General features: G+C 30.4%; 1 protein-coding gene and 1 long non-coding RNA gene across 5 annotated transcripts in view; both read left to right on the forward strand.

Annotated features, from left to right (window-relative positions):
• Positions 1 to 27,351, forward strand: part of LOC105201253 — an 87,414-nt gene that overhangs the window by 20,728 nt on the left and 39,335 nt on the right. Inside the window, exon 2 of one of the 4 annotated variants that reach the window (XM_026140216.2) lies at positions 23,908 to 24,109. The exons of 1 other annotated variant lie outside the window; for it this stretch is intronic. In XM_026140216.2, coding sequence (XP_025996001.1) covers positions 23,990 to 24,109 — 120 coding nt within the window. In that variant the 5' untranslated portion in view covers positions 23,908 to 23,989. Of the gene's footprint in view, positions 1 to 8,969; positions 9,003 to 22,374; positions 22,724 to 23,907; positions 24,110 to 27,351 lie in introns of those variants that run through there. 2 more of the 4 variants (XM_039455308.1, XM_026140211.2) reach the window with 2 other exon arrangements.
• On the forward strand, positions 9,009 to 11,896 carry LOC120359033. The gene is made up of 2 exons (XR_005575925.1): positions 9,009 to 9,168; positions 10,318 to 11,896. It is a non-coding gene; the product is annotated as an uncharacterized LOC120359033 (long non-coding RNA).

Here is a 27,351-nt window from a genome sequence, read left to right on the forward strand (position 1 = left end):
GAAACCCGGAGGATGTAAATAAGCAGTCAAGATGACATTCAAAGATGTAAATAGGGAACAGCGAAATGAAAATAAAGATAAAGACAATGAAGATATAAAATATGAGGATAAAAATAATGAAAATGACAATAAAAATAAAGAAAGTGAAAGAAACGAAGAAAGAATTGAAGAAGCCGAAAATAATGAGGATAAAAATAGTGAGATAATAAAAGTAATGAGAATAATTGATGCAGATTCTGAAAAAGAAAAAGAGGATGTACAAGGATTATCACGCAAGTTAAGGAATCGTTCATTATTAAAAAAACCGTTTTATCTGAATGATAACGTTATGCAAGCAGAACATCTCTTCAGTCTATCAAGCAATCCGGAAACTTACACTGATGCAATTAACAATTAACAAAGTAGCAAGTGAAAAAGAGTGATGAAGAGGAAAATATTGTCATTGAAGGAGAATCAGACGTGGAAACTTGTATCTCTTTCAGAAGGAACCAAAGTACTCCCTTGCAAGTAGGTTTTTTGTTTAAAAAGTGAACCAGATGGAAGCATTAAGAAGTACAAGGCAAGACTTGTAGTCAAAGGATTTAATCAACGTTAAGGAGTAGATTACAATCAGACATTCAGTCTAGTAGCCAGGTTAAGCACAATTTGATTAATTCTAAGTATTGCTGCAAGTGAAAATATGCATTTTGCACAATTTGATGTTTTGACAGCATTCTTATATGGAGAATTAGAAAAAACGATTTATGTACAACAGCCTAAAAGATTCAACAATGTAACATACCAATCAAGTATGTAATTATATAAAAGTCTACATGGATTAAAGCAACGATGTTGGAACCGACGTTTTAGAAATTTCATGTAGAAATTAAGATTCAAAACTAGCGACACAGACCCATGTCTTTACATTAAGGCGATGCTGAACCGGTCTGTATACGTGCATATTTTTGGACAGGCATTTCTCTTAATTGGCTTTATAGATCGTAAAATCCTTCTCCACAATTAAAGTAGTAACAAAAACATACACGGGAAACTATAATTTAGTACGAAAAACGAAAGTAAATTAAAAAATTATAGTTTAATTATCGGCTTCTGCAGCCGACTCGTGACAACATGTGCTCCATATAAAAATTTTAGACTTTGTATATATGAAATAAATAGTTTACTGCGTATGAATTAAATAAAAGAACAATATGGCGCTTGCAGAATGGTCCTAGAGGCTCTAGTATGAAAGAAATGGATGTCTGAAAATTGTTTACGTAATTTGCACGTGGAATTGATGCAGAGAGCTATAGTTTAGTTGCTCGATATTCTGAGAGCGGCGCTGTAATCGAATTTGCAGCGAAGCGTATCGCTGGATCATTACAACGACCTAATTTATCGACCATACTCAGGCTCGTAAAACTTTTTTAGTGCCCTGAGAAAAATTTTTGCATCTACCGTAACAATGCCGTTGATCGTAATAAAAATATATAACGGCTATAAAGTCTGTATCAGATTACGCATTAGATATAGAGAATTGCGAGTTGAAAATTAGAATCCAACCAGTCAAAACAAAACGCAAAATTCAAATTATTTGACTGGTCAAATTCTAATTTTCAACTTGCAATTCTCAATAATTTGATGCAACCTTTAAATTCTTTTTAAGAGAAATATTCAAATTGATATTCACTTAGATTATAAAATGTATCATAATAAAAGCAATCACATTTTATAATCTATGTGAATGCTTTGAATATTTGTTTACACACACACACACACACACACACACACACACACACACACACACACACACACACACACACACACACACACACACACACACACACACACACACCACACACACACACACACACACACACACACTCACACTACACACACTCACCACACTCACACACACTACACACACACACACACACACACACACACACACACACACACACACACACACACACACACACACACACACCACACACACACACACACACACACACACACACACACACACACACACACACACACACACACACACACACACACACACACACACACACACACACACACACACACACACACACACACACACACACACACACACACACACACACACACACACACACACACACACACACACACACACACACACACACACACACACACACACACACACACACACACACACACACACACACACACACACACACACACACACACACACACACACACACACACACACACACACACACACACACACACACACACACACACACACACACACACACACACACACACACACACACACACACACACACACACACACACACACACACACACACACACACACACACACACACACACACACACACACACACACACACACACACACACACACACACACACACACACACACACACACACACACACACACACACACACACACACACACACACACACACACACACACACACACACACACACACACACACACACACACACACACACACACACACACACACACACACACACACACACACACACACACACACACACACACACACACACACACACACACACACACACACACACACACACACACACACACACACACACACACACACACACACACACACACACACACACACACGTATGTATATATAAATGCTCGAAATCATGTTTTGTTGCCAGAAAAAAACGTTGAAAATAATACTATAAGAAAATATAATACTATAAGAAAATAAATCGTTCTTTTGCAGATAGACTTTCGAAAAAATTTTATTTTGGTACACTTTTATGAATTATACGTTATTATACAAATTAGGAATACAATATTAGGAAATTTAAAAATGCTCTTCTACTATCAATTCAATTAAAATTTCTCAAGAACACAAAAAATAGATTTGCCATGAAAATTTACAATGAGTGTTTTAAAAACGTCAACAAAAGTTTAATAATTTTTACATATGTTTTTACATATACTTTGTGTCCAATTTTAAGTTAATTTTATTGTAGAAGAGCATTTTTGAATTTCTGGTTTTCTTTTAATACATTTTACAAAAAAAAATTTTTTGACCCGAGGAATCGAACCTGGAACCTTCAGCATAATAGTCAAGAATCATGACCGTCCAACCACAAAGGTCAATTTACGATTCTTCTTCCGTAATGGTACTACAGCTGCTAAAAGTATTTGATCTTTTTCTCAAAAATGCTTGAACAACGGGTTCTATTGCAGTAAATGTATGAATGAATATTACAATCATATCAAATTTTATAAAATCAATGATTAGAAACCGAGTTCCTCTCGTTAACGCAATACTGAAAAATTTTCGTCGCATGGTCGGTAAATCGAGATCGGAAATTACGTATTTACAGCTGTAACGAGAGAAAAGCAGACAGCTCGAAACGTTAGAGGATAGTTGGAGAGAGAAAGGGAACGCTTGAGAGAGAAGGAAACAGAAGAGTCTTCTCCGACTCAACGGCGCGCCGTTGCTTGTATGTACGATCACGTCGTATGCTTTCTCTCTTAATCCAGCGTCAAGCGAGAAAGATGCGTGGGGAGCTCTTCTGTCTCCTTCTTTCTCAAGCGGTTTCTCTCTTTCTCGACTATCCTCTTCTGTCTCGAGAGTTCTCGCTTTCTCTGCAGTGTTGCCGGCTTGTCCTGTAATGAGGACAAGCCGGCAACACTTCATAGCTTAGTGAAACGATTTCAGATTTTCGTCTTGCGGAACCGAGTTGCGACGCGCGCGCGCGCGCGACATATTACTATTCTATGTTTCTCACTTATATACATATTTATATATGTATATATATATATATATATATATATATATATATATATATATATATGTATATATGTGTATATATATATATATATATATATATATATATATATATATACACATGAATAATTATACGTATATTGAACATACGTTCAATTTATATGTGTGTGTGTATATATATGTATTTTTTTTTTCCAATCTCGATTTTTCGACCATGCGACGAAAATTTTTCAGTATTGCGTTAACGAAAGAAACTCGGTCTTTAGTCACCGATTTTATGAAATTTGATATAATTGTAATATTTATTCATACATTTACTGCGATAGAACTCGTTCAAGCATTTTTGAGAAAAAGATCAACACTTTTAGCAGCTATAGTACTATTATGGAAGAAAAATTCTAAATTGACCTTTGTAGTTGGACGGTCATGATTCTTGATTACTATGCTGAAGGTTCCAGGTTCAATTCCTCGGGACAAAATTTTTTTTTGCAAAATGTAGTATTGAAAAAAACCAGAAATTCAAAAATGTTCTTCTACAATTAAATTAACTTAAAATTGGACACACAGTTAAAAAATTTAACACTTTTTCTGACGTTCTTAAAACACTCATTGAAAATTTTTATGGCAAATATATCATTTGTTTTATGTTAATATCATTTGTGTTCTTGAGAAATTTTAATTTAATTGATAATACAAAAGCATTTCTAAACTTCCTAATATTTTGGTATAATAACGTACTTAGCATAAAATATTTAAAAATGATTTACAAATTCATATATGTTACTGTAAAAGCCCGAACTACGGTAAATCCTAAGATTTTCCAGTAAAACCTAAGATTTACCAACACTTAATGGTAAAAGTCCGAACAGTTCTGTAATCATCGTTCATTTCGAACTTTTACCATCATTCACTTGGTAAATCTTAGGATTCATCTCAAAGGCACGGTAAATGTTGAAAAAGACATGTCATAACGTGTTCGGCGCAAATTTTATTTGTGTTATTTTTTACTATAGTATAGTATACTATACTATACTATAGAAGTATTTTAAAGGTGTTTTCAAATGTCTAGTTACTAAAAATTAATAAATAAAAATATCAAATGAAAATAATTTAAAATAGGTAGGGATTTGACTACTTAGTAATATAAATGATTAATAATTACTCTCATATGATACATAAAAATGTGTAAAGTTTTGACTGATAGTTAATTGAAATAAATGCTATACAAATATATATTTGCATAATTTATTATACATTTAATTTCTAATTAAAATCTTTAAAATATTTTATAAATAATCATCTAAATAATTTATATTTTATTTATTTTAATCTCTATATCTGTGTCGCGCTTTCCTGCTTCCTTTCCTTTTAAAAAATGTCCTTTTCAAAAATGTTAATTCGTGTAGCATCGTAAAATAAAATAGTAATTTGTTTAACGAAGTAGAGCTTTCTAGCTATAAAATGCTTTTTTCAGAATTTTATTATCATCATTTTTTACAAAGTTTTACACTTGAAATATTTGTCTATTTTTCGGAATCAGAATAATGTTTGATCAATTTTGTTGTTATGAAATATATAATGATAATTATCTTATTTGCTATTTAATTTTTAATAATAATAATTTGTTTATTTAGGTAGTGGTATATTATTTTTTTAATATTATATGCTATTTGGAATATATATATATATATATATATATATATATATATATATATATATATTTGTTATAGGATAATATTGGATATTGGATAATTGTTAGTCAGTCTTATTAATTTTGGTTATTGTCATACATATATAAGGTATATGATTCGTTATTCATTGAATTAATTATCAATTTGTAGTTTTATTGTACTTTTCTGTCAGTTCTGAGTCTTGGTTGTATGTTAATTTAATTTATATCTTGTCGCTACTACTGTCAATTCTACCATGACTACCATAAGTCTTTTTGAAGCTATTTTTCGTAATTTACTTTCCAATTGCCTGTATCTCGTTTTTCTTTCTAGTACTAGTGCTAATAAAGCTTGCGTCAAAATCTATATGACTTGGGAACACGTATCACTGAGAAAACTTGCTGTCTATTTTAGACTTTTTGACATTCGTTGGTCAAAAAATTAGAATTGAACATTAACTTAATTTTCTAGAATTATATAGTTCTTGATAACTCGACTATTGTTTTCTCTTCTCGAATTAGTAGCAATGGTACTGGAATTAAAGTTTGTATGTCTTGGGAACACAACTGGCTGAAAAATCTGTCTGTCTGTTTTTAAAAGGTGCCAAAATTTATATGTGGTGTAAAGCTGATTTAAATGATTCTGTAGCTTGAGGTCACACCACTAGTGTTTTTATTCTAGATTCAGTGGTAATAAAACTTATTTAAAATTCTGTATGTATTGGGAACACGGGTTGTTGAGAAAATTGATTGTCTATTTTAGACATGTGACACTCGTCGACCACTAAATTGAAATTTTAATGTTATGGCATATTTCTCAGCTATTAGCATTCCAACGTGTACAGACTTTTATTCTGGCATAATTACCACTAAGACTAGAAAAGAAAACGATAGTCAAGCTGATACAAAGCGTATTATTATTAAAAAATTAATAAAACGTTGAAATTTTAATTTAGTGACCGACGAGTATCACATGGCTAAAATAGACATTCAATTTTGTCAATAACCCGTATTTCCAACACATACAGAATTTTAAATAAGCTTTATTACCACTAAATGTAGAATAAAAACACTAGTGGAGTGACCACAAGCTATAGAATCATTTAAATCAGCTTTACACCACATACAAATTTTGTCACCGATGGATGTCAAAGGTGTCAAAACAAATAGATTTCTCAGTCAGTTGTGTTCCCAAGACATACAAACTTTAATTCCAGTACCATTGCTACTAATTCGAGAAGAGAAAACAATAGTCGAGTTATCAAGAACTATATAATTCTAGAAAATTAAGTTAATGTTCAATTCTAATTTTTTGACCAACGAATGTCAAAAAGTCTAAAATAGATAGCAAGTTTTCTCAGTGATACGTGTTCCCAAGTCATACAGATTTTGACGCAAGCTTTATTAGCACTAGTACTAGAAAGAAAAACGAGATACAGGCAATTGGAAAGTAAATTACGAAAAATTGCTTCAAAAAGACTTGTGGTAGTCATGGTAGAATTGACAGTAGTAGCGACAAGATATAAATTGAATTAACATACAACCAAGGCTCAGAACTGACAGAAAAGTACAATAAAACTACAAATTGATAATTAATTCAATGAATAACGAATCATTTACCTTATATATGTATGACAATAACCAAAATTAATAAAACCGACTAACAATTATCCAATATCCAATATCCAATATTATCCTATAACAAATATATATATATATATATATATATATATATATATATATTCCAAATAGCATATAATATTAAAAAAATAATATACCACTACCTAAATAAACAAATTACTATTATTAAAAATTAAATAGCAAATAAGATAATTATCATTATACACTTCATAACAACAAAATTGATCAAACATTATTCTGATTCCGAAAAATAGACAAATATTTCAAGTGTAAAACTTTGTAAAAAATGATGATAATGAAATTCTGAAAAAAGCATTTTATAGCTAGAAAACTCTACTTCGTTAAACAAATTACTATTTTATTTTACGATGCTACACGGATTTTTTGATTAATATTCATGCAGTAATTGGTTTTTTTATAATCTGAACATGATTAGATGTGTTTTCCCATATATAATGAGTTTTCACTTCCCACAAAGTTTATCGTAACAGACTTCAGAGCTGAATAACTCATGAAACAAAGCTCCAATGGCGAATAGATAAATTAAAAGTTATTTGTAGTGGCGGGTTCTCGCTGATAAACCTGTTGTTTCTTTCCTGACCTTTCTGGTTTAAAATTTCACTTTTTTGACTGGGAACGATAACTTTCATATATGAGTAATTCTGAACATTGTCGTGATTCTAACGCTCTGTGTGCTTATCTGTGAGGAAATTTTTGTACATTACTAAGTTTCTAATCATAAAATGTTGAATTGGTTACCTTTCTTTTATTACTAAAGCTCTTAATTAAAATTTTAACCCATATAATATCCCAAAACTAAAAAGTTCTGTAAAATGTAAAGTATAAATGAGAGTGAAGACTCCGTGAATTGTAATGTTTAATGAATGGAGGCAATTTTAGCGTACATAATATTTATGTTTAAAAAAAAATATTTGTCTTTAAAAAAATATTTATCTTTAAAAAATATGTTTAAAAAATTTAAACGTAAATACATTAAAATGTAAATTTTATTTTAGTTTTCAGAGGGTTCAGAACATAATAATGTAAAGTACACACAAGTATATATGTATATTGATACACATATATAGTGGTTATAATAAAACGTAATAATATTTATTATTATTTTCACATTTTACATATGAGAGGACGAAAGATGGTCTACAGGACAAGAGTTATTAATGAACAATACTAATAAATATTATTACATTGCGTTATGAATACTATAAATATTAAATTATTATTATAGTTTAAAATTTTTTTTATTTTATTATTAAAAATGTAATGAAATTATAAATTATATTAAAAATATAAATATTTCATGGCACACCATTTTCTTTTTCTATAGCATAAAACAATAATATATTCCGAAGCTATTATAATATTGAAAAACTAAAATTATTAACTATTGAATTAAAATTATGTTTTCGACATAAAAGTAATTCCATATTTTTATTATGATTTGTCATATAATTTTAATTAATAAAATTCATGACTTTTTTTAAATTATTAAAAAAATTTTTTTATAATACAGAAATTGTTTATATGCTATTGAAAGATTAAATGATTTGCTATAATGTTTAATTTACAATATTATATGTAAATTTTTATATTTTTTTGTACACTTATATATGCACATATATAACATGTATACGACAGTGAAAAGAATTCTTGAGCGCTTGGGCCATCGAGATTATCGCGCGCGAGCGAGCGGAGAGAGTGAGAGGAAAAGACTAGTTCTATTGCATGATCTTCGAAACGAGCCGAGGCGTGACACGGCGCGCGCTACGATTCGGTCAGCGCGACATATTTCGTGGCCAGGCGAGCGCGTGGCCGCGGGAGAAACGTGCGCACGTACATGTCTCGGTACCGCTGCGGAAATCGGAGAGAGGGAAAGGAAAGTGATGGGGCGCAAAATTACGGTGAAGTTATAGTTGACATAAAAATTTTAATGTGTGTTTAAATGTCGTCAACCTAACCTAACCTAACCTGTCCCTGTCCAAAAGAGGATATAATGCAGAGGTGTAGGATACCTATAATGACAATATAATGTCAAAAGGTTTCTGTCATCACAGACTGTTTACAGTGGTAAGCTGTACTTTTATTAATCATTTACTGTCAGAGGCGTTTATCGTGAGCTGACTATCAACCCTTTCAGGTACACATGTGGTACACATGTATACCATCCTGAAAGGGTTAATTAATTATCAGAGGCGTTTATCGTGTGCTGACTATTATTAATTAAATATCAGAGGCGTTTACCGTGGGCTGATTATTTTTAATTAATTATCAGAGGCGTTTATCGTGTGCTGACTATTATTAATTAAATATCAGAGGCGTTTACCGTGGGCTGATTATTTTTAATTAATTATCAGAGGCGTTTGTCGTGTGTTGACTATTATTAATTAAATATCAGAGGCGTTTACCGTGGGCTGACTATTATTAATTAAATATCAGAGGCGTTTACCGTGGGCTGACTATTATTAATTAAATATCAGAGGCGTTTACCGTGTACTGACTATTATTAATTAGATATCAGAGGCGTTTACTGTGGGCTGATTATTTTTAGTTAATTATCAGAGGCGTTTATCGTATGCTGACTATTATTAATTAAATATTAGAGGCGTTTACCGTGGGCTGATTATTTTTAATTAATTATCAGAGACGTTTATCGTGTGCTGACTATTATTAATTAAATATCAGAGGCGTTTACCGTGGGCTGATTATGTTTAATTAATTATCAGAGGCGTTTATCGTGTGCTGACTATTATTAATTAAATATCAGAGGCGTTTACCGTGGGCTGACTATTATTAATTAAATATCAGAGGCGTTTACAGTGGGCTGACTATTATTAATTAAATATCAGAGGCGTTTACCGTGTGCTGACTATTATTAATTAGATATCAGAGGCGTTTACCATGGGCTGACTATTTTTAATTAATTATCAGAAGCGTTTATCGTGGGCTGACTATTTTAAGTTTGTATTTGCCCATCTTATAGGCAAACATAAGCAAACGAGAATAGAGAAACTATGAAAAATTTTTGCGTTTTATAAACATGGGCGATGAGAATGAAGAATTCATTCCGTATTGCCTACAAAATATTGCCATATTCATGTTCGACATGAAAATATAATTTTAGTATTATGTATTATATACATCATTTTCTAATGAAATGGCAATAAATGTGCTAAACATTTAGTCTGACTGACGTCAATCTCTTTTTGTTACTTGCAGCGAAAAGAGATAGCGTCGTGTCAAAGTGCAATGTATATTGCCAACACATTACGTCCTTATTCAACAGCAGAAACCCAACAGGTCGGACAAAAAATTGTTTCGCGTAAACTCATCCGCCTACAAGACGGCCCGAGCGTGCCTGTCGAAATATACGGTACTGAGTTGGGCGGTTTCGCTTGTTGAAAAGACAAGGATGAGTGCAGAACTCAAATGATAATGGATCTAAAAATATCGATATTATCGACATTTTTAGTTCCATTTAGTAGATGGCGCAGGACCGTCAGAGTTCGGCCATCACTCCAGCATCGCCTTAAGGAAAATAATGGAAACAAGCTTGTATTAGTCTTGTACATGGACGATAGTCTATTAGTACCAGCAACTAACCAGAAGGAACTAAGGATCTTCCTACACAAGCTCAGGACGGAATTCATGATTACTATAAAAGAAGCGTATTTTTTTGGGCTACGTATTTTTTTGGACTACAGATTGACAGACACCAAGATGAAAGTATCAGGATTTTACAAGAATCATATGCTCGTAGCATTCTTGAGCGATTCAACTTCGCTGAATGTAAACCAGTTTTGACTCCTATGCTGAAAAAATCAGAAAAAGAACAACCAAAGCAGCATAATTTTTCCTACAGACAAGCAATGGGAGCTCTAATGTATCTTATGCTCGGCACAAGACCTGATTTAGCTTACAGCATGGGATATTTATCAAGGTCACTTGATAATCCATCTATAGAAGACGTGGCCAGAGAAAAATAGGCTTTTCGATATGTTGAAGGCACATTGAAATTGGGTATATTTTATCGTCCAAATATCAATAAAGGTATTTTAGAATGTTACAACGATGCAGATTTCGGAGGTTGCTTAAAAACTGGGCGCTCTACCTCAGGTTTTGTAGTAATGTATGCAGGAGGAGCCATATCATGGATTAGTCAGAGACAAGCTATGATGGCTACATCAACCACAGAAACTGAAATACTTGCCGCTAGTAAAGCTACAAAGAAAATTATCTGGTTAAAAAAATTAATCAGCAGTATTTGCAATCTGAGAGATGTTCCCATTCTTCAAGTCGACAATTCAGCAGCAGTCAGGCTAGCCGAATCCAGAGTTTCATCGACGCACTAAACATGTTGCGATTAAACACTTTTTTATCCAGGAGAAGGTTTCGGAGCGACAACTAGGAGTTCAGCAAATTTCAACTGAGAAGCAAGTTGCCGACATTATGACAAAAGCATTATCTAAAACGAGTCAAAAATTTTATGTAATTTTATGAGACTGATATAATTGAAATCATTAGTTTAATTAACAAGAAAAAATGTTATAGATAAAAGATTTAATGTGTTAATTTAAATTAAGAAGAATGTGTAGATGTCGCGCTTGATTTAGTACTCCGTTCTTCATGTTTTCGGTTATTTGTGCTCTCTCTCTCTCTCTCTCTCTCTCTCTCTCTCTCTTACCGAGTATGTATGCATGTAAAAGTTATTCGCTCTCCTTTTATTACAAATTTTGTACTTTATTCTGCTACTATTATGTGTGTATAATAAACAGTTCTTCATAGAAACAAGTAAATACCTTGTGTATTTTTTTTCGTAATTGTTTGATTTAAACGCATAGGTTAAATGCGTTAAATCTTCAATATCTAATGTTTCTAGACACTCTAGAAGGACAATTGATTTATCGAAGAAATATTTAGATATAAAAGTTCTTTTAAAAAACCATATTAAATAAATCCTCTGTTATTGTTTTAACTTTGTATAATTTGAAATATGTATAATATGTATATCACCGAATAAAAAAGTAAGTAACAAAAAAAAACACTCAAGTGTATGTACATTTGTGTAATAATACACTCAAGTTTAACGCTTAAACACACCGATTCTGTAAAATACGGAAACACATTTTTGGGTTTGGGAGACTTTTTCAACTTTGAGAAGCTATAACTTTGATTACAATCAATATTTTTCTACGATTTTTTTTAAACGAAAATTCAAAATCTCAGGAGTGTGACTGCACAATCGGCATTGCCGAAAAATAATTTATTGTGAAGTTATAAAAGAAAAACCATTAAGGAAAAATGAGAAATTAGTCAAAAATCCACTTTTCCTTCAAAAAATTATATCTTTGCAACAAAAAAACGTTTAAGGACTTTCAAATAAGGCGTTTTAAAGCTAAAGAGTCACACTTTCAAAATAAAATTTGGCAAAGTCATTTCTTTTAAAAACTATAATTATGTAACATGGGGAATATGAGGTATTTTTGGGCATCTAAAAATCCACTTAAAAAAAAACTCATATCTTTGCAACAAAAAACTTTGAAGAACTTTACAATACGGCGTTTTAAAGCTAAAGATTCCACTTAAAAAAAAAATTATATTATTGTCATTTCTATTAGAAAATGTATTTATATAACAAGGCGAATATGAGGTATTTTTTATTAAATTGTGTCTAAAATTGGAAATTGATGTGTTTCATAATATATTTCGAAAAAACTCTCTTTTCTACAGCATTTTATAGTATTCCAACTTTAGACACAGTATATGCGAGTAACATCTACAAACCGACCTATTCGAACGTATTTTGTCTAGCTTTTTTATGTAAAATACTCACTGAAAAAGTTTCACTTACACACTATATGGGTCGCATTGACCCTAACAAAACTTTGCTGCAGTGCCGTTCGAATTCTAGTTGACTAAAAAAGTTGATCAACCATATCAGTCGAAAGAAAAGATTTCAAACTTTTTTTACGTCTTGGTCCAAATCTCTTATCTCATTTCGTCTTCACATAACAAGCGTTTAAAACTTCGTATGGGGTCTCTTAGACCCACTTACACGTTTAAGGGTTAAGACTAATGAGGAACTAATTAAAGGTGTAATTAAAGGTTAAAAGTGTACCTTAAAAAAGTTTAGAAGTGCTCAAAAATAAAAATGCCTAATAATAATTGTCAGTTATTATGTATTGGTTAGAGTCCTAGAAATCAGAGAGGCGACATAGAACGGTACGATGTGGTTGGCAGTCTAAATCACGTGACATGGAGCTATTTTTTTTCCTTGCTGTAGATGTAACCGCGCGGTATATGAACGGTTAGCCTTCTTTTTTTTTTAACAGAAAATCGATTCAATATTTTCCTCTTACAATATATTGATTTTCATATCGCTCGTTCTAGTATCCATCAGGAAAAAAAATGGCGGTATCGACATAGCCAAACCACCTTGTGACGCCTCTCTGATTTCTAGAACTCTAGTATTGGCATATTAGCATTACTAAAAAACGGCGGACTACTAAACGAATAACTCCATAAGCAATCATTAGAATATGTCATCTAATAACGGAGATAATAGGGATAACCATATTATAGAGCCATAATACTCTTTTCTCCTCTACTTTTTGAGATATAAGTAAATAAATTACTCAGGTATTTTAGTTTTTGTGAGGTTAATAAATCTTATTGAGATTAGTAAAATTATTGGTTATCTTAAAGGCTTTGCTTGATTCTCTGAAAGTTAATAAAGTTGAAAGATTCATGGAGCAGAGAATGTTTGTAGTCATTAAGTACTACGGAAGTGATAAATCATGAGGTTCTTATCTCTGCTGATACATTTATACATACACAAAAAGTATAAATTGGAACTACTTTCACATCAAACATTTTAGCTAACGCTATTGTTGATAATATTTGAACTTTATCAACTCTAGCTCGAAAAGTATTTAATTAGAAGGTTGGCAGCAGTCGGTCGTAAAAATGAATACATTTCACTGCAATATTTGAAAACTTTTTGATGTCAATTACAAGAATATTGATCGTTTTTTTTCAATTTTCAAGAAATTTTAATGCGTCATTGAAAATGATATATGTAACACCTTGTGTATATGTAAGAAATTTTAGAACTATCACTATTTTTATTCAATCAAATTCTACAGGCTGTCCCAGAGCAATGTATACATATTATCACGATGAGGTAGAAGAGATCAAGATAAATCAAAAAGTCTAATACCATTTTGCGATATTTACAATAACTTTCGAGTAATAAAATATTAAAGTCGGCCGAATAAGAGCACGCGAAGAGACAAACGTTGCTTGCCTGAGCCGTAGGACCGCCCACCGCGGCTCGATTGTAGGTGCGCGACGGTGAGTGGCGCGCGGCGAGGGAAAAGATCTTTGACTATATAAATATGGACTGCTAGTTGGCTCTTTTAGGCTGTAAGAAACATCTACAGCGCCATCATCTCCTAAGCGACGATTTCCAGTATTAAATAACATATGGTGTGGTGTGTGGCTTTTATACGCGACAATAATAAACATTTGTGCGATAATACAATGGTAATATATTGCTTTATAAATGGTTGTAAATCAACCAAATATAAAAGTGTAAAGGAGAAACACATTCCTGTACTATTTTTTGGGTAAGTTATTAGTTAATTGCATTGTAACCTAAACTTTTTTAATTTTTTTAAATTAGAAAATAAATTAAAAATGAGAAATATAATTCCTACAATGATTCAAGAAACATTAAGAAATCTAAGATTAGATACATTATTTATTAACTTTGACACACATATTAAAGATCTAGAAATATTAGAGAATCATAAATATGTAATAATAAAATTAATTATTACGTATTATTTGAACATTAAATTAGCTTATGAAGGTAAAATAATTACGTTGAATGAACACAAAGACTTCATAAGACGTAATTTAATTAAAACTGTTATTTTCAGCGGGCAATAATTTATACTGTACACTTTATTACCCGAAAATGACGGTTCTCTAATGAGACTTCCTTTTATTTATATGACATCACTTATTTGTTTTTATTTTTAATTACTTTCTATTTTTTGCTTTATATATTTTATTATTATATATATATACATATATATATTTAAAAAAATTATATAATTAATACATATATATATATATATATATATATATATATGTATTAATTATATAATATTTTTAACTATATCTTTAATAATAAAATGTGTATAAATTATATTTATTTTCTTTTAATTTAGTAAAATTAATTCTTATTTTACAAAAATATAATCGCATATTTTGAGTGAACGTATAAATTCAAAGCGATATATTGTATTCCGTCTCTTTTTTTTCTGATCTTCTACTATTGCTGTCTCACTTTTTTGTTTCACATTTCTGCCACTTAGGACATGGAAGCGTTGCAGATCTTTCTTACACGAAAACATAGGAAAGTGGGGGGGTACTAGCAGTCCATATTTATATAGTCAAAGGAAAAGATAGCTTGGCACCGCACCGCTCCCTCATGCCCCCGCACCACGCCGTGGTACGCGTCAACGCTATACACTCGCAATCACGATTATTAAGTATTTTGTTTTTTGTAATATTTATAGCATTTTTTATAGGAAAAAACCAAAAGTTAAATAATGTAACTTTGCGAATATAGCATTACATCTCTCTTTAAAGTACAAGAACATAGTAAATATTTTCTCTTTAAACAAGTCCCACCGCTTGTCTCTTCGCGCGCTCTTATTCGGCCGACTTTAATATTTTATTATTTAAAAGTTATTGCAAATATCGCAAAATAGTATTAGATTTTTTGATTTACCTCGACCTCTTCTACCTCATCGTGATAATATGTATACATTGCTCTGGGACATCCTGTATATGCAAAAATGTAAATTAGATAAAACAAATTTAAATAAAAAATGTGGTTACACGTTTTTAAATTTATTTGAATCTGTTTTTAATTTATATTTTTTGTTATTTTACATTTTATAACATTTTATATTTTTGTTTTTTTTTCTTAAACACAAGTATACAGGGTGTCTGACAATTAATGATGAATCTCTCGCATTTAGGTAGAATAGACCAAACTGAGTCAAAAAGTCCTGTACCACTTTACGATCCTTGCAATAGTTAACGAATTATAAATTAATAAAAATTCCGAATTAGTTCTACCTATCGCCAAATTCAAATTGCGCGATGGAGATTGCCAAGCGCGCAGGGCGGGCAGTTTATTGCTCGCCCCAGAGCGGGGTCTAGTGTTACACGCCATTTCTGCTTGCCGCATTCCGCAGCAAGTAGTAACGCCCTACGCATACACACACACACACACACACACACACACACACGGGGATCTTTTTGTCGCAAGTTTCTCTATTTCTCATCAATTCTATCCTATGAAATAGTAATAATAATCGTAGTAATTAAAGAAATAACAATAAAGCTGACAGTTACAAGATAAAAAGTTTTTCATGTATAATTATGTATAGTGATATATTATTATACAGGGTGTATAAAAAATACCCTTGATTATTTTGAAAACTAAGCATTTTAGAAAAAAGTGTTTCAGATAAAAGTTGTAGGGTATTAAAAATCTATTTATTGATCTTATTAATTTGACCTTGAATGGCGTCGCCAAAGTCATATTAAAATCACACTAACTTTTTTACATGGAACACCTTATTTTTGATTCTAGAATCTAATAGCTGGTGTCAAGAGCTTTCCAAAACACTATAAAAAAGTTTATTTTCGTTACGTACTTTCCGAGTTATGAGGCTTGAAAGTTACAGTACACTGTAGCTTTCAATCCTCACAACTCGGAAAGTACTTAATGAAAAATAACTTCTGATCGAAATTTACAAGGTTACAATAGTATTACACAATCTACCACGTAACACTAAAAACGCCCATTGTATTACCCCCGGGAGGGCAGGGCAAAGGGAGGCAAAAAAATTTTTAATCCAATGTGGGGTCGTGTGAGCGTTTGTTTGAAAGGGTTTTTCGAGACGAGAACAACGTGATGTTGCTGAGGTCTCTACAATTTTTTTGCAGAGTTATAATTGTTTAAACATTGAAATTTCGAAATAGCGTAGGACCCATGACGTTTCCAGGTTCTTGCTCAAAGTTTGGATCACGAATATGGTTGAAATTGATTTCAATGCCTCCACAATGTGAAATTGATTTCAATGCCCCCACAATGTGAAATTTATTTCTCCCACATTGCATTTAATATTTTTTTGCCCCCCCCCCCTTTCCCCCGTTGTAAAATGGACGTTTTTGGTGTTTACGTGGTAGATTATGTGATATCATTGTAATCTTGTAAATGTCGATCAGAAGTTATTTCTCATTAAGTAGTTTCCGAATTATGAGGCTTGAGAGCTACAGTGTACTCTAACTTTCAAGCCTCATAACTCGGAAAGTACCTAACGAAAATAAACTTTCTTATAATGTTTTGGAAAGCTCTTAACAACAGCTATTAGATTCTGGAATCAAAAATAAGGTGTTCCATGTAAAAAAGTTAATGTGATTTTAATATGACTTTGGCGACGCCATTCAAGGTCAAATTAATAAGATCAATAAATAGATCTTTTGAAACCCTAGAACTTTTATTTGAAACACTTTTCTAAAATACTTATTTTTTAAAATAATCAGGGAGTCCTTTTATACAGCCTGTATGTAGTTATACATAATTATGTACCAAATGTGTCTATATATATATTAAAATAATATATAATTATGCAGGATTTTTTAATATAAAATTATATTAAATAATATATATATTTATATATTAAAAATAATGCATAATTATATATAATTGTACAGGGTGTCAGAAAATAATCTTCCATGCTCTCGTGGGTTGATAGAGCAAGTCATATTGAGAAGAAAAGTTTTTTACCATTTTTCATTATTTGCAATAGTTAACAATTTAAAAATTAGTAAAGTTCGGCGAATGAGTGCGTATTTTCTCTGCCCACTGCACACATGCATGCGCTGTTTCGCGTGTGTGGCAGCCGAGCGCCAGCGCGCTGGCCGGTAGACAATGCCAGACAATGCTGCTTCTCTCTTTTACCCGCCTCTAGCTTGGCGAACGACGGGCGGTCTCCGCGTGCGGTGGGCAGGGAAAATACGCGCTCATTCGTCAAACTTTACTAATTTTTAAATCGTTAACTATTGCAAATAATGAAAAATGGTAAAAAACTTTTCTTCTCAATTATTACTTGCTCTATGCTCTACGGTTGCTCTATGCTCTACGGTTACAAAAGATGGTTGCTTTTAGGATGCTGATTAAAAATTTCAATAAGCATGACCTTAGAAGGCTCTATTTTTATTGTTATTAAATAATTACTTAATGATATATAATAATAGACATCATTAAGTATTCTATTTTATTCAGACTAGATTTTTATAAATTTTCCTTTGTTAAAGGGTCTTAAAGAAGGTTACAGGAAAGTTCTAAAAAGATTGTCACATCTTGCCGCGCGATTACAAGTGGTGGACCAGGTGGATACGCCTTTATTTCTGACAATTTTTAATAAATAATATTTCGGTAATTATTGTGAAAATTGAAAAATGAATAAAGGACTTTTCATTTAGTTTTATTTGCTTTATCTAACTATAAACGGTATTATACTTAATATTAAACATTGTATATCCTACACACACTATTCACAAGCAAACACTGTATGAGTTGTTTGTATGAGTGACGTTTTGTAGACGAAACACAATTTTTGTAAACACAATTTTGAGCAATTTAGAACTTGATAACAAAAAAGTTAAAAGCATTTTTGAGGTTATACTCATTGAAATTTGTAATTAGCATTTCAAAACAACCACATACAGGGTGTTTCAAAAGGTCAGGTTAACCGACTAGGAGATGAAAGAGGATGCTGAATGGAACAAATAATATAAATAGACATTTTTGATATTTGCTATAGTTCAGTAAAAAATTGCACTTTACATGAATATATAGAAAATATTTGTGTTACATTTTAACTGCAAAATAAACAATAATTTAAATCACGAAATTTAAATGCGCACTGAATTATGGTTGCGCAATAAAGGACAGCATTTTGAATGCCTGTTTTAATGTAATGTATTGTTTACTTTGTAGTTAAATGTTATACAATGTCATGCAATGTATTGTTTATTTTGCAGTTAAAAAGTAACACAAATATTTTCTATATATTCATGTAAAATTCAATATTTACTAAACTATAGTGAATATCAATAAAGTTTATTCACATTATTTGTTCCACTCAACATCCTCTTTCATTTCCTAATTGGTTGACCTGACCTTTTGAAACACCCTGTATAAAAAATTTGGTTAATTTGATAGAAACCGTTTTTCTCGTATATAGTGTGCGAGGTTCTTTAAACAAATTATATCTAATGTTTTGTTGTAAAATCATTGTGTTATATATCTTCCAGTCAACTTAGAAATTAGAAATTAATATTTTCTGAATTAAAAACGAAAAGAAAATAGATAGAGAACTTATTTGGCTTATAATGTGAAAACATAATTTAAAGTGCCTTTTAAGTTCCTGTAGCGGGATTCTGTAACTCCTTAGCGACAATTCGATATTTTAACAGCGTCGTTGCGCAGATATTATACATAGAAAAGCTGCGCAACGACACGCAACGATATCCCTAGCTATCGTTAAGAGTTACAGAATACAGCCTCTGACACTTCAGCCGAGAACTCCGCGTTGACGATAACGACATTCCGTCGTTATATACGGACAAAATTACAACTAATAGATGTGAAACGTGACAGATTGACGATGAAATGTTGTCGTGCATGTCATTTTGTTATTATGTGTTTTATTGTGAAAATATGACTTGTCTCGTATTTAGCAAATTCTTGAAAATAGACCGCAAGTAAAATTTCATGGAATTTTATAGAGGAGAAGAGGGTATTATGGCTACTGTCGACAATATAGCTACCCCTATTATTTTCGTTATTAAGTAACGTATTCTAACAATTGCTTATGGAGTTATTTGTTTAGTAGTCCGCCGTTTTTTAGTGATGCTAATACATGCCAGTACATAATGACTTACAATTGTTATAAGGCATTTTTACTTTTGAGCACTTCTAAACTTTTTCAAGGTACATTTTTAACCTTTAATTACATACGTTTCCTCATTCTTCTTAAACTTGAATGTATTATCACACATACACTCGAGTGTTTTTTTGTTATTCTATTCGGCTGTATACATATCGAGTTATATAAAGTTAAAACAACATGGAATTTTGTTAATATGGTTTGTAAGCAAAATTTTTATATTAAAGTATTTCTTCAATAAATCGATTGTCATTCTAAAGAGCGGTGTTTAGAAACATTAGAAACATTATTTTATGCTTGTTGTTTAATGTTAAACAGGGATAGAATTTTTAATAAAATTTCTAATGATATTTCTAAAGCTTCTGAATGCAGAAAATTCTAAGCCAGAAAAATTCTAAATAAAAAATTTAAAATATATAATTTTGTAACCAGGTACTGTATTTTTTTTAAACTAAACTAATTTTTTAAAATTATTTTTATGTATAGCCATATTACACTTTTTTTCCACCGATTATGCAGTGCATTAGATTTTTATAAATTACGTCCTAAATAATAAATATTTCATTACTTTGAATCTAGAATCTGTCAAACAACACCCTGACGAATGTAATCGTTCAAGTTTCAGTAGAAAATATTAATTATAAATAAAGTTATTCAATAAAATAATAACGAGTACCATATACCTTCTTCTCCTCTACATAAAAGCACATTTTTCACTCTTTTCAATAGTTATCCGTGTGTTTTCCTGTCTGCATAAGCGTCACTTTACGTGCATTTTACGACTATTTATTGATTCTTAGACAAAAAAGGATAGTCTGGGCCCCCACAAGTGTTTTAAAGCCATCCGATTAGTCTGTTTTATCTAAATTGTCCTTATTTACAAATAGCACGTTGAAAACTTTACTTTAACGATGTGTTTTTTTGCTTGAATAGCTTTACTTTACATGCTTTTTACGACTATTTATCGACTGTTAGGCGGAAAAGGTACAGTTTTGACCCATTTTTATAAGTGTTTTAAAGCAATTTGATTAGTCTGTTTTATCCAAATTGGCTTTATTTACAAAGGCACGTTGGACAAAATTACATATCATTTTATACAATTTCTCGCTTCTGACGATATGACTTCAATATAACCGCGGCGAGTACTCAGGAACCTTAATGGTTGTAGTTAGATTTTACAAAGAAACATTCTCAAGTATCTGTTTTTAATGAAACTTTGTATACATATAGGTTACATGAACCGATAAATTTAGAAAATATCAATTGCTGTTCAAAAGCGATTTTAAGGGACAAAATCACTTCTCTTATGTAAAGCAATTTTCAACTTTTTGTTATTTCTCAAAAACTATTCAACATATAAAATAATGTTGTATACAAATGTTTTATAATAAAATTATTTCTATTCATTTTTGTTCAATAATATTTTCTAAAAATAATTATTTAAAAAAACTTTTGTTTAAATTATTTTTATAATCAATTTTCTTTGCTACGCTCCAATTTATTAATACAAATTTATGCTTGGTACAAATCAGGATATTTAGAAGATTGACCATCAGAATTTAAAACTCTTGTTTAATTTCGTTTTACATTACATTGCCTGACTTGTGTACTTTGTGAAAAAGTTTTAATTATATCATGTGCGTGGTGTAAAAAAAACTGCGCTTTAAGTATATCTTTACAAAATTCCACTATTGCAATAATTTTGTGTTATAAAAATGAAGAAATTGTTTATTATTTTTAATTAATTTTTTTTAGAAATAAGTCAAAGATTTTTTGATGAATTGATTTTTTATTTAACCAATTTTGAGAAGATTTTTAATTTTTTTAGGAAGTATTTCGTGTTATATTGATTAATACCCATTAAAGGTTCAACACCTAATGTCTAAGAAAGACAGTTTAAGCAAAAAGAAAACATACTTCTTCTGATTTTAATGAACTTATTATACATATAGATTACATAAATAAATAAATTTAGAAAATATTAGTTGCTGCCCAGAAATGATTTTAAGTGATAAAATCATTCTTTTTATGTAAAGCAGTATTTTGTTTTTGTTAAATCTCAAAAACTATTCCAAATATCAAAAAATGTTTTATACAAAAGTTTTACAATAAAATTATCTCTATTTATTTCCGTCAATACATTATGATTAATTATTAAAACTAATTATTAAAAAAAAAATTTTTTTTAAACTTTTGTATTATATATAAAACATTGGTAAATATTTAATTTTAGAGAGTCTGTCCCAAGTAATTTTCTACTGACCTTGACGTTGACCTTGGCTCTATAAGGTCAAGAACATTAATCTTTCCCGGCGTTTGTTGTTTATTAAAAAGATATTAACAAAGTTGACAAATACAATGTGTATTTCTTAGCGAAATAAGGTTTACTTAGAGGATTTTTGCCCTCGTTCCACATGGGTTTGCGACTTTTCATGCGAAGCAAGTTTTAACCCACCACTACTCCCTCTGCTCAAGGGCAAAACGAGGTCTACAGATGTACTGTTCTACACGGGTTTGCACCAGGAAGAGGTTAGGAAAGGTTAATGATCTTGATCTTGTGGAGAGCCAAAATCAACATCAAGGCCAGTAGAGTTATTTGCATATTCTCTAAAGCTAAATATTTACCAAAGCATTTTTTCATATTTTGAATAGTTTTTGAAATATAACAAAAAAAATCTAAAATTTGCTTTATACAAGAGGAATAATTTTATCACTTAAAATCGCTACTGGACAGCAATTGATATTTTATAAATTTATCTATTTATGTAACCTATACGTATACAAAGTTTTATTAAAATCAGAAATTTACACTTAGGAATATTCTCTTGTTAATACTGATGTTTATCCGTGTAATTTTATATACTACAGTTTAATGCATTTGAAAGGGTATATAAAATCACACAAGTAAATATCAGCACTAAGATCTAGGTATGACCGTTAAAAAGCACTTCAAAAAGAAAAAATTTTCACATATTAAATAAAATAAAATACGCTTATATGTATTAATTTATCATATTAAACCGTGAGATAAATTACCAAATTTATTGAGATAATATCATTTTTAATTAACAAAAAATAATCATATTTTGTCTATACTTATATTTATATTGCTAAAATAAAATTTTTTTTTAATTTTTCTAAAAATTATATGATTTTGATGAACTTTTGTAATCAAGGGAGCAAGAAAATTATGACCTCAATCTTAAAAATTCATTTTTTTTAGCTCAAAAAATTTTCTAAGGAATATTCCTCTGTGTAAAAAAAAGATTTTGTATTATTAAATTTAAATAAAAAATTACGACATTAATTGATTAGATTTAAAAGTTTATATGAAGTAAATATATCAAATGAATAAATCATACGGATATTATAAATCGGAGCACAATTATCAAACTAAATTTGAAGAAGTTGAGAACGAATAGTTGTGTTACTTGAATAAAAAGAGACTAAAGAATTAGAAAGACTTATATAAGACTCAGATACTAAAAGCTAATGTCCAATATGCTTTTTGCTATTTCTTGCTTTTTGCCTTTTCACACACTATTTTATCGCTAATTATGGTTCTTATTACATATTTCTTGTTTCTTCAGAGTTCGTTAACATTTATCTCGCCAATTTTGATAAAATATTGTGCGAGGAGGCATAAAGCAATAGGCAAAAAACAAATAACAGGTAGCAAAAAGCACATCGTAGATTGGTCTTTATAATTATGCACTTAGTGCACGGTTGTCGTAAAACGCTGAGAGAGAACTCTCTGTTCTTTTAGCTGCAGCATATTTGAGATCAAGGTCATCACTTCACTCATCCGCCCACGAAAACGCGTTGAGATTATACAACAGTATGCGAGAATGTGTGTCGTGTTGTATACGTATATATGCACATACGCGCACGAGATAGAAAGAGAACGAGTGAGTAAAAGAAAAAGAAAGAAGGAAAGAGAGAAGAACAGCAGCAGATATAAAGCTAAGTTAAGTCAAAGTGCAGAGATTCAAGAACCTATTTTAAAATTGAGAAGTCTTAGTATCTAAGAATATGACTTGAATCGGGATAAACAGTATAGCGATTGCGTCCTTCAATCACAAGACAAACAATGTTGAGAAATATTACTTGGTATAGCGATATTTAAATATTACATTTAAATATCAACTTTAAACAAATTAGACGGTTTGATAATAAAATATTTATCGATAATTAAGGATCTAATAGGTGGATGAAATTTATTCAAATTTATTTATTCAATTCTAGTATTATTTACTCATTTAAATTAATATTATCCCTTTTCTGTCTATTTTTATTAATGTAGCTTAAAGATCTCGGTTAACTTATTCTTTATCTTATTTTAATTTTTAGAACTAGAAAGAGATATATTAGATACAATTTTTTTGTCACTTTACTCTCATTTCAACGATAATATTTTTTTTAATTTTTTAATTGAAATACCAATGCCTTTATTACATTTTCTGTAATTGCAAATTTTGGTAACAGATTATATTAGTTGAAAAGCCATAAATGAGAAATATACTTTATTACTTTTACTTCAATTAGTATACTGCTATCAACATACAGCAACTTCTGTCAATAAAATATTTGATAGAGTGGTGCCTAACAGTAAACAAATATTGAACATATTGATAGCAGTTTGATGGAAAACACAAAATAGTTTTGGAAATAGTGTAGCAAACATTTCGCACAAATGCAACAACATCTAATAATCAAAATACATGAGAGATTGACAGTTGACAACGATCAGATCTATCGAATGTATTAATGACAAATTGACGGCAAAAAACCCAAAAAATTTATCATCATTAAAATTGCTCACTCACAGTATGCGGAAGATCGACAGTGATTTTTGACTTACCCTATAATCATGTATGATCATATATGAGTTCATAGTTAGGTAGGTCAATCATATTCGATTTTATATATAATCATATCTCAGATAGCACCGGACATCCTATAGACATCCGTTTTAAGTTCATTTTACGTCCGCACGTCCATGGACATGAAATAGATATTCATCGTATGTCCGATTTTATACGTCTATTAATGGCCAATTTTTGGACGTTTATAGGATATTTGAATTTGGATATCAATCGGGAAGCGCGCTATTACTCCTCAAGCATAATGTTTCATGCGTCTTTTGTCGCAATTACAAAATACGTTTACATTTAGATGTTTTAAAAGTATACATTTCATTTACAAAATTTTCTAAGTCTGCTCGCGACACGTTGCTTTTGCACTTGATAACTTTTTTACGAAAAAAATATTTATTTATAAATATTTATTTTAATATTGTAAAAACCGTTTTCTTAACATTAAATAAAATAAAAATGTTTTTAAAATAAAAAAAATTAGGAATCTTTCTTAAGAATTTTTTCCGGAAATTTTCAAGCGGTCACATAAGTCGTATTGGTAAAAAAATATAATTTTATACATGTTTATATAAATAATATTTTTTAATTATATGTTTCACCTTTTCAACAATATATTGATTCAATATACATGTGTTAACATGAAGTGTTCACACCAGGCGTCAGTTCGCAGCAGTCTCATAGATCAAGCAATGTTCGGCGAGGTTACGACTTGGATGGATGGCTGCTTGAAAATTTCCGAAAAAAATAATTCTTGAGAAAAATTCCCATTTTTTTTTACTTTAAGTAACATTTCTATTTTATTTAACATTAAGAAAACTGTTTTTGACAATATTAAAGTAAATATTTATAAACAAATTTTTTTATATTATATATTGTATTATTGCTGCAATATTGCTTTGCAATATTTCACAGGGCGGACATTTTATAGTTGCTGCAACATTGCAGCAATATTTTGCAACGGTCCTGTAATATTGCAATCTTGCAAAGAAAAATTTCTGCAACATTGCTGCAATATTTCTGTGCTGTATGGGATGATGTATCAACTTTCGCATATTATCTACTTATTAACCAAGCTTGGTTTAAAGCGTATAATTATCATTAATTGTTTTATTTTTAAAAAATAGATAAATGATAATATTGGTCTACATGTCCTCTCATTGGTTATCAATGAAGTTAGGTAGCGCAAATTGATTAACCAATAATGTGCATTGTAAGAGTCCGTGTGGGGAATTTTAGTGATTTACAGTTGTAAGACATGACAAAATGATACCGATCGAAATGACAAAAATATACCGATTTTGATGAAATTAAGAGTTTATGATATTCACTTTGTGTTTCCAATACTTTTACGTAAATTTTGACCCACAACATTGTACAGCAATGTCAGAATTGTATAATAAATAAAAATAAATAAATAAACCTGAATAAATATGCAAACTTTCTGATTATTACATTTTGTTACATACAGGGTTATTATTAATGACTGTTACAGCGTTTTATCCTGAGAGCATTCATATCGACAGAACTTGTAATATACTAAGCACTCGTTATATGACAGCTGCTTTAGCCGGAACGCGCGCGCGCGGCTTGAGCAGCCAAATGTGATACGTATAGGCCCCTGCTGAAAAATTTGTCTCAGATTACTTTTATATAATTTTTCAGAATATTTGCATAATTGTATAGGTTTTTTTTAATTTTTTCAAGAATTGGATTACTTTTCATAAATACTTTGAATGTCTACATCGTTTCTCAAAATTTTTAAATGCGTTAACTATGACGTATCCTAAGATTTCTTTATTCTATAATTTTAGATAAAAATGTTATCTAGAAAATTTTCACATAAGTTTACATAAATACTTACAAATTGTTGGCATGAGAAATTATGAGAACTTTTATAGAAAATTATGATAAAAGTTAAAATTATGTAGATATAAAATATATTTAGTATAATTATTTACGTTATTACGTACTACTTTATATATTAACTTGATTAATAAATAAAAGTAGTAATCTGAGTAATAAATGGAAAATATAACGGAGTACGCACAGCTTTCCCTGGAAAAACTTTTATCATAATTTTCTATAAAAGTTTTAATAATTTCTCATATTAACAATTTCTAAGTAATTATATGAATTTATGTAAGAATTTTCTCAAATTTTCCAACATTTTTCACTAAAACATAAAATATAAAGCTTTATAATATCACAATAAAATTAGAACGATCCTATGAGAAGATTATGAAAAAATTTCAAGATTTTCTAATATTTTTTCACACTTTTCTAAAAAAACATAACATAAGAAATCACACAATTTCTCAGAATATTCGTAAGTG

This window comes from Solenopsis invicta, chromosome 11, assembly GCF_016802725.1.
Source record: "Solenopsis invicta isolate M01_SB chromosome 11, UNIL_Sinv_3.0, whole genome shotgun sequence".
NCBI lineage: Eukaryota > Metazoa > Arthropoda > Insecta > Hymenoptera > Formicidae > Solenopsis > Solenopsis invicta.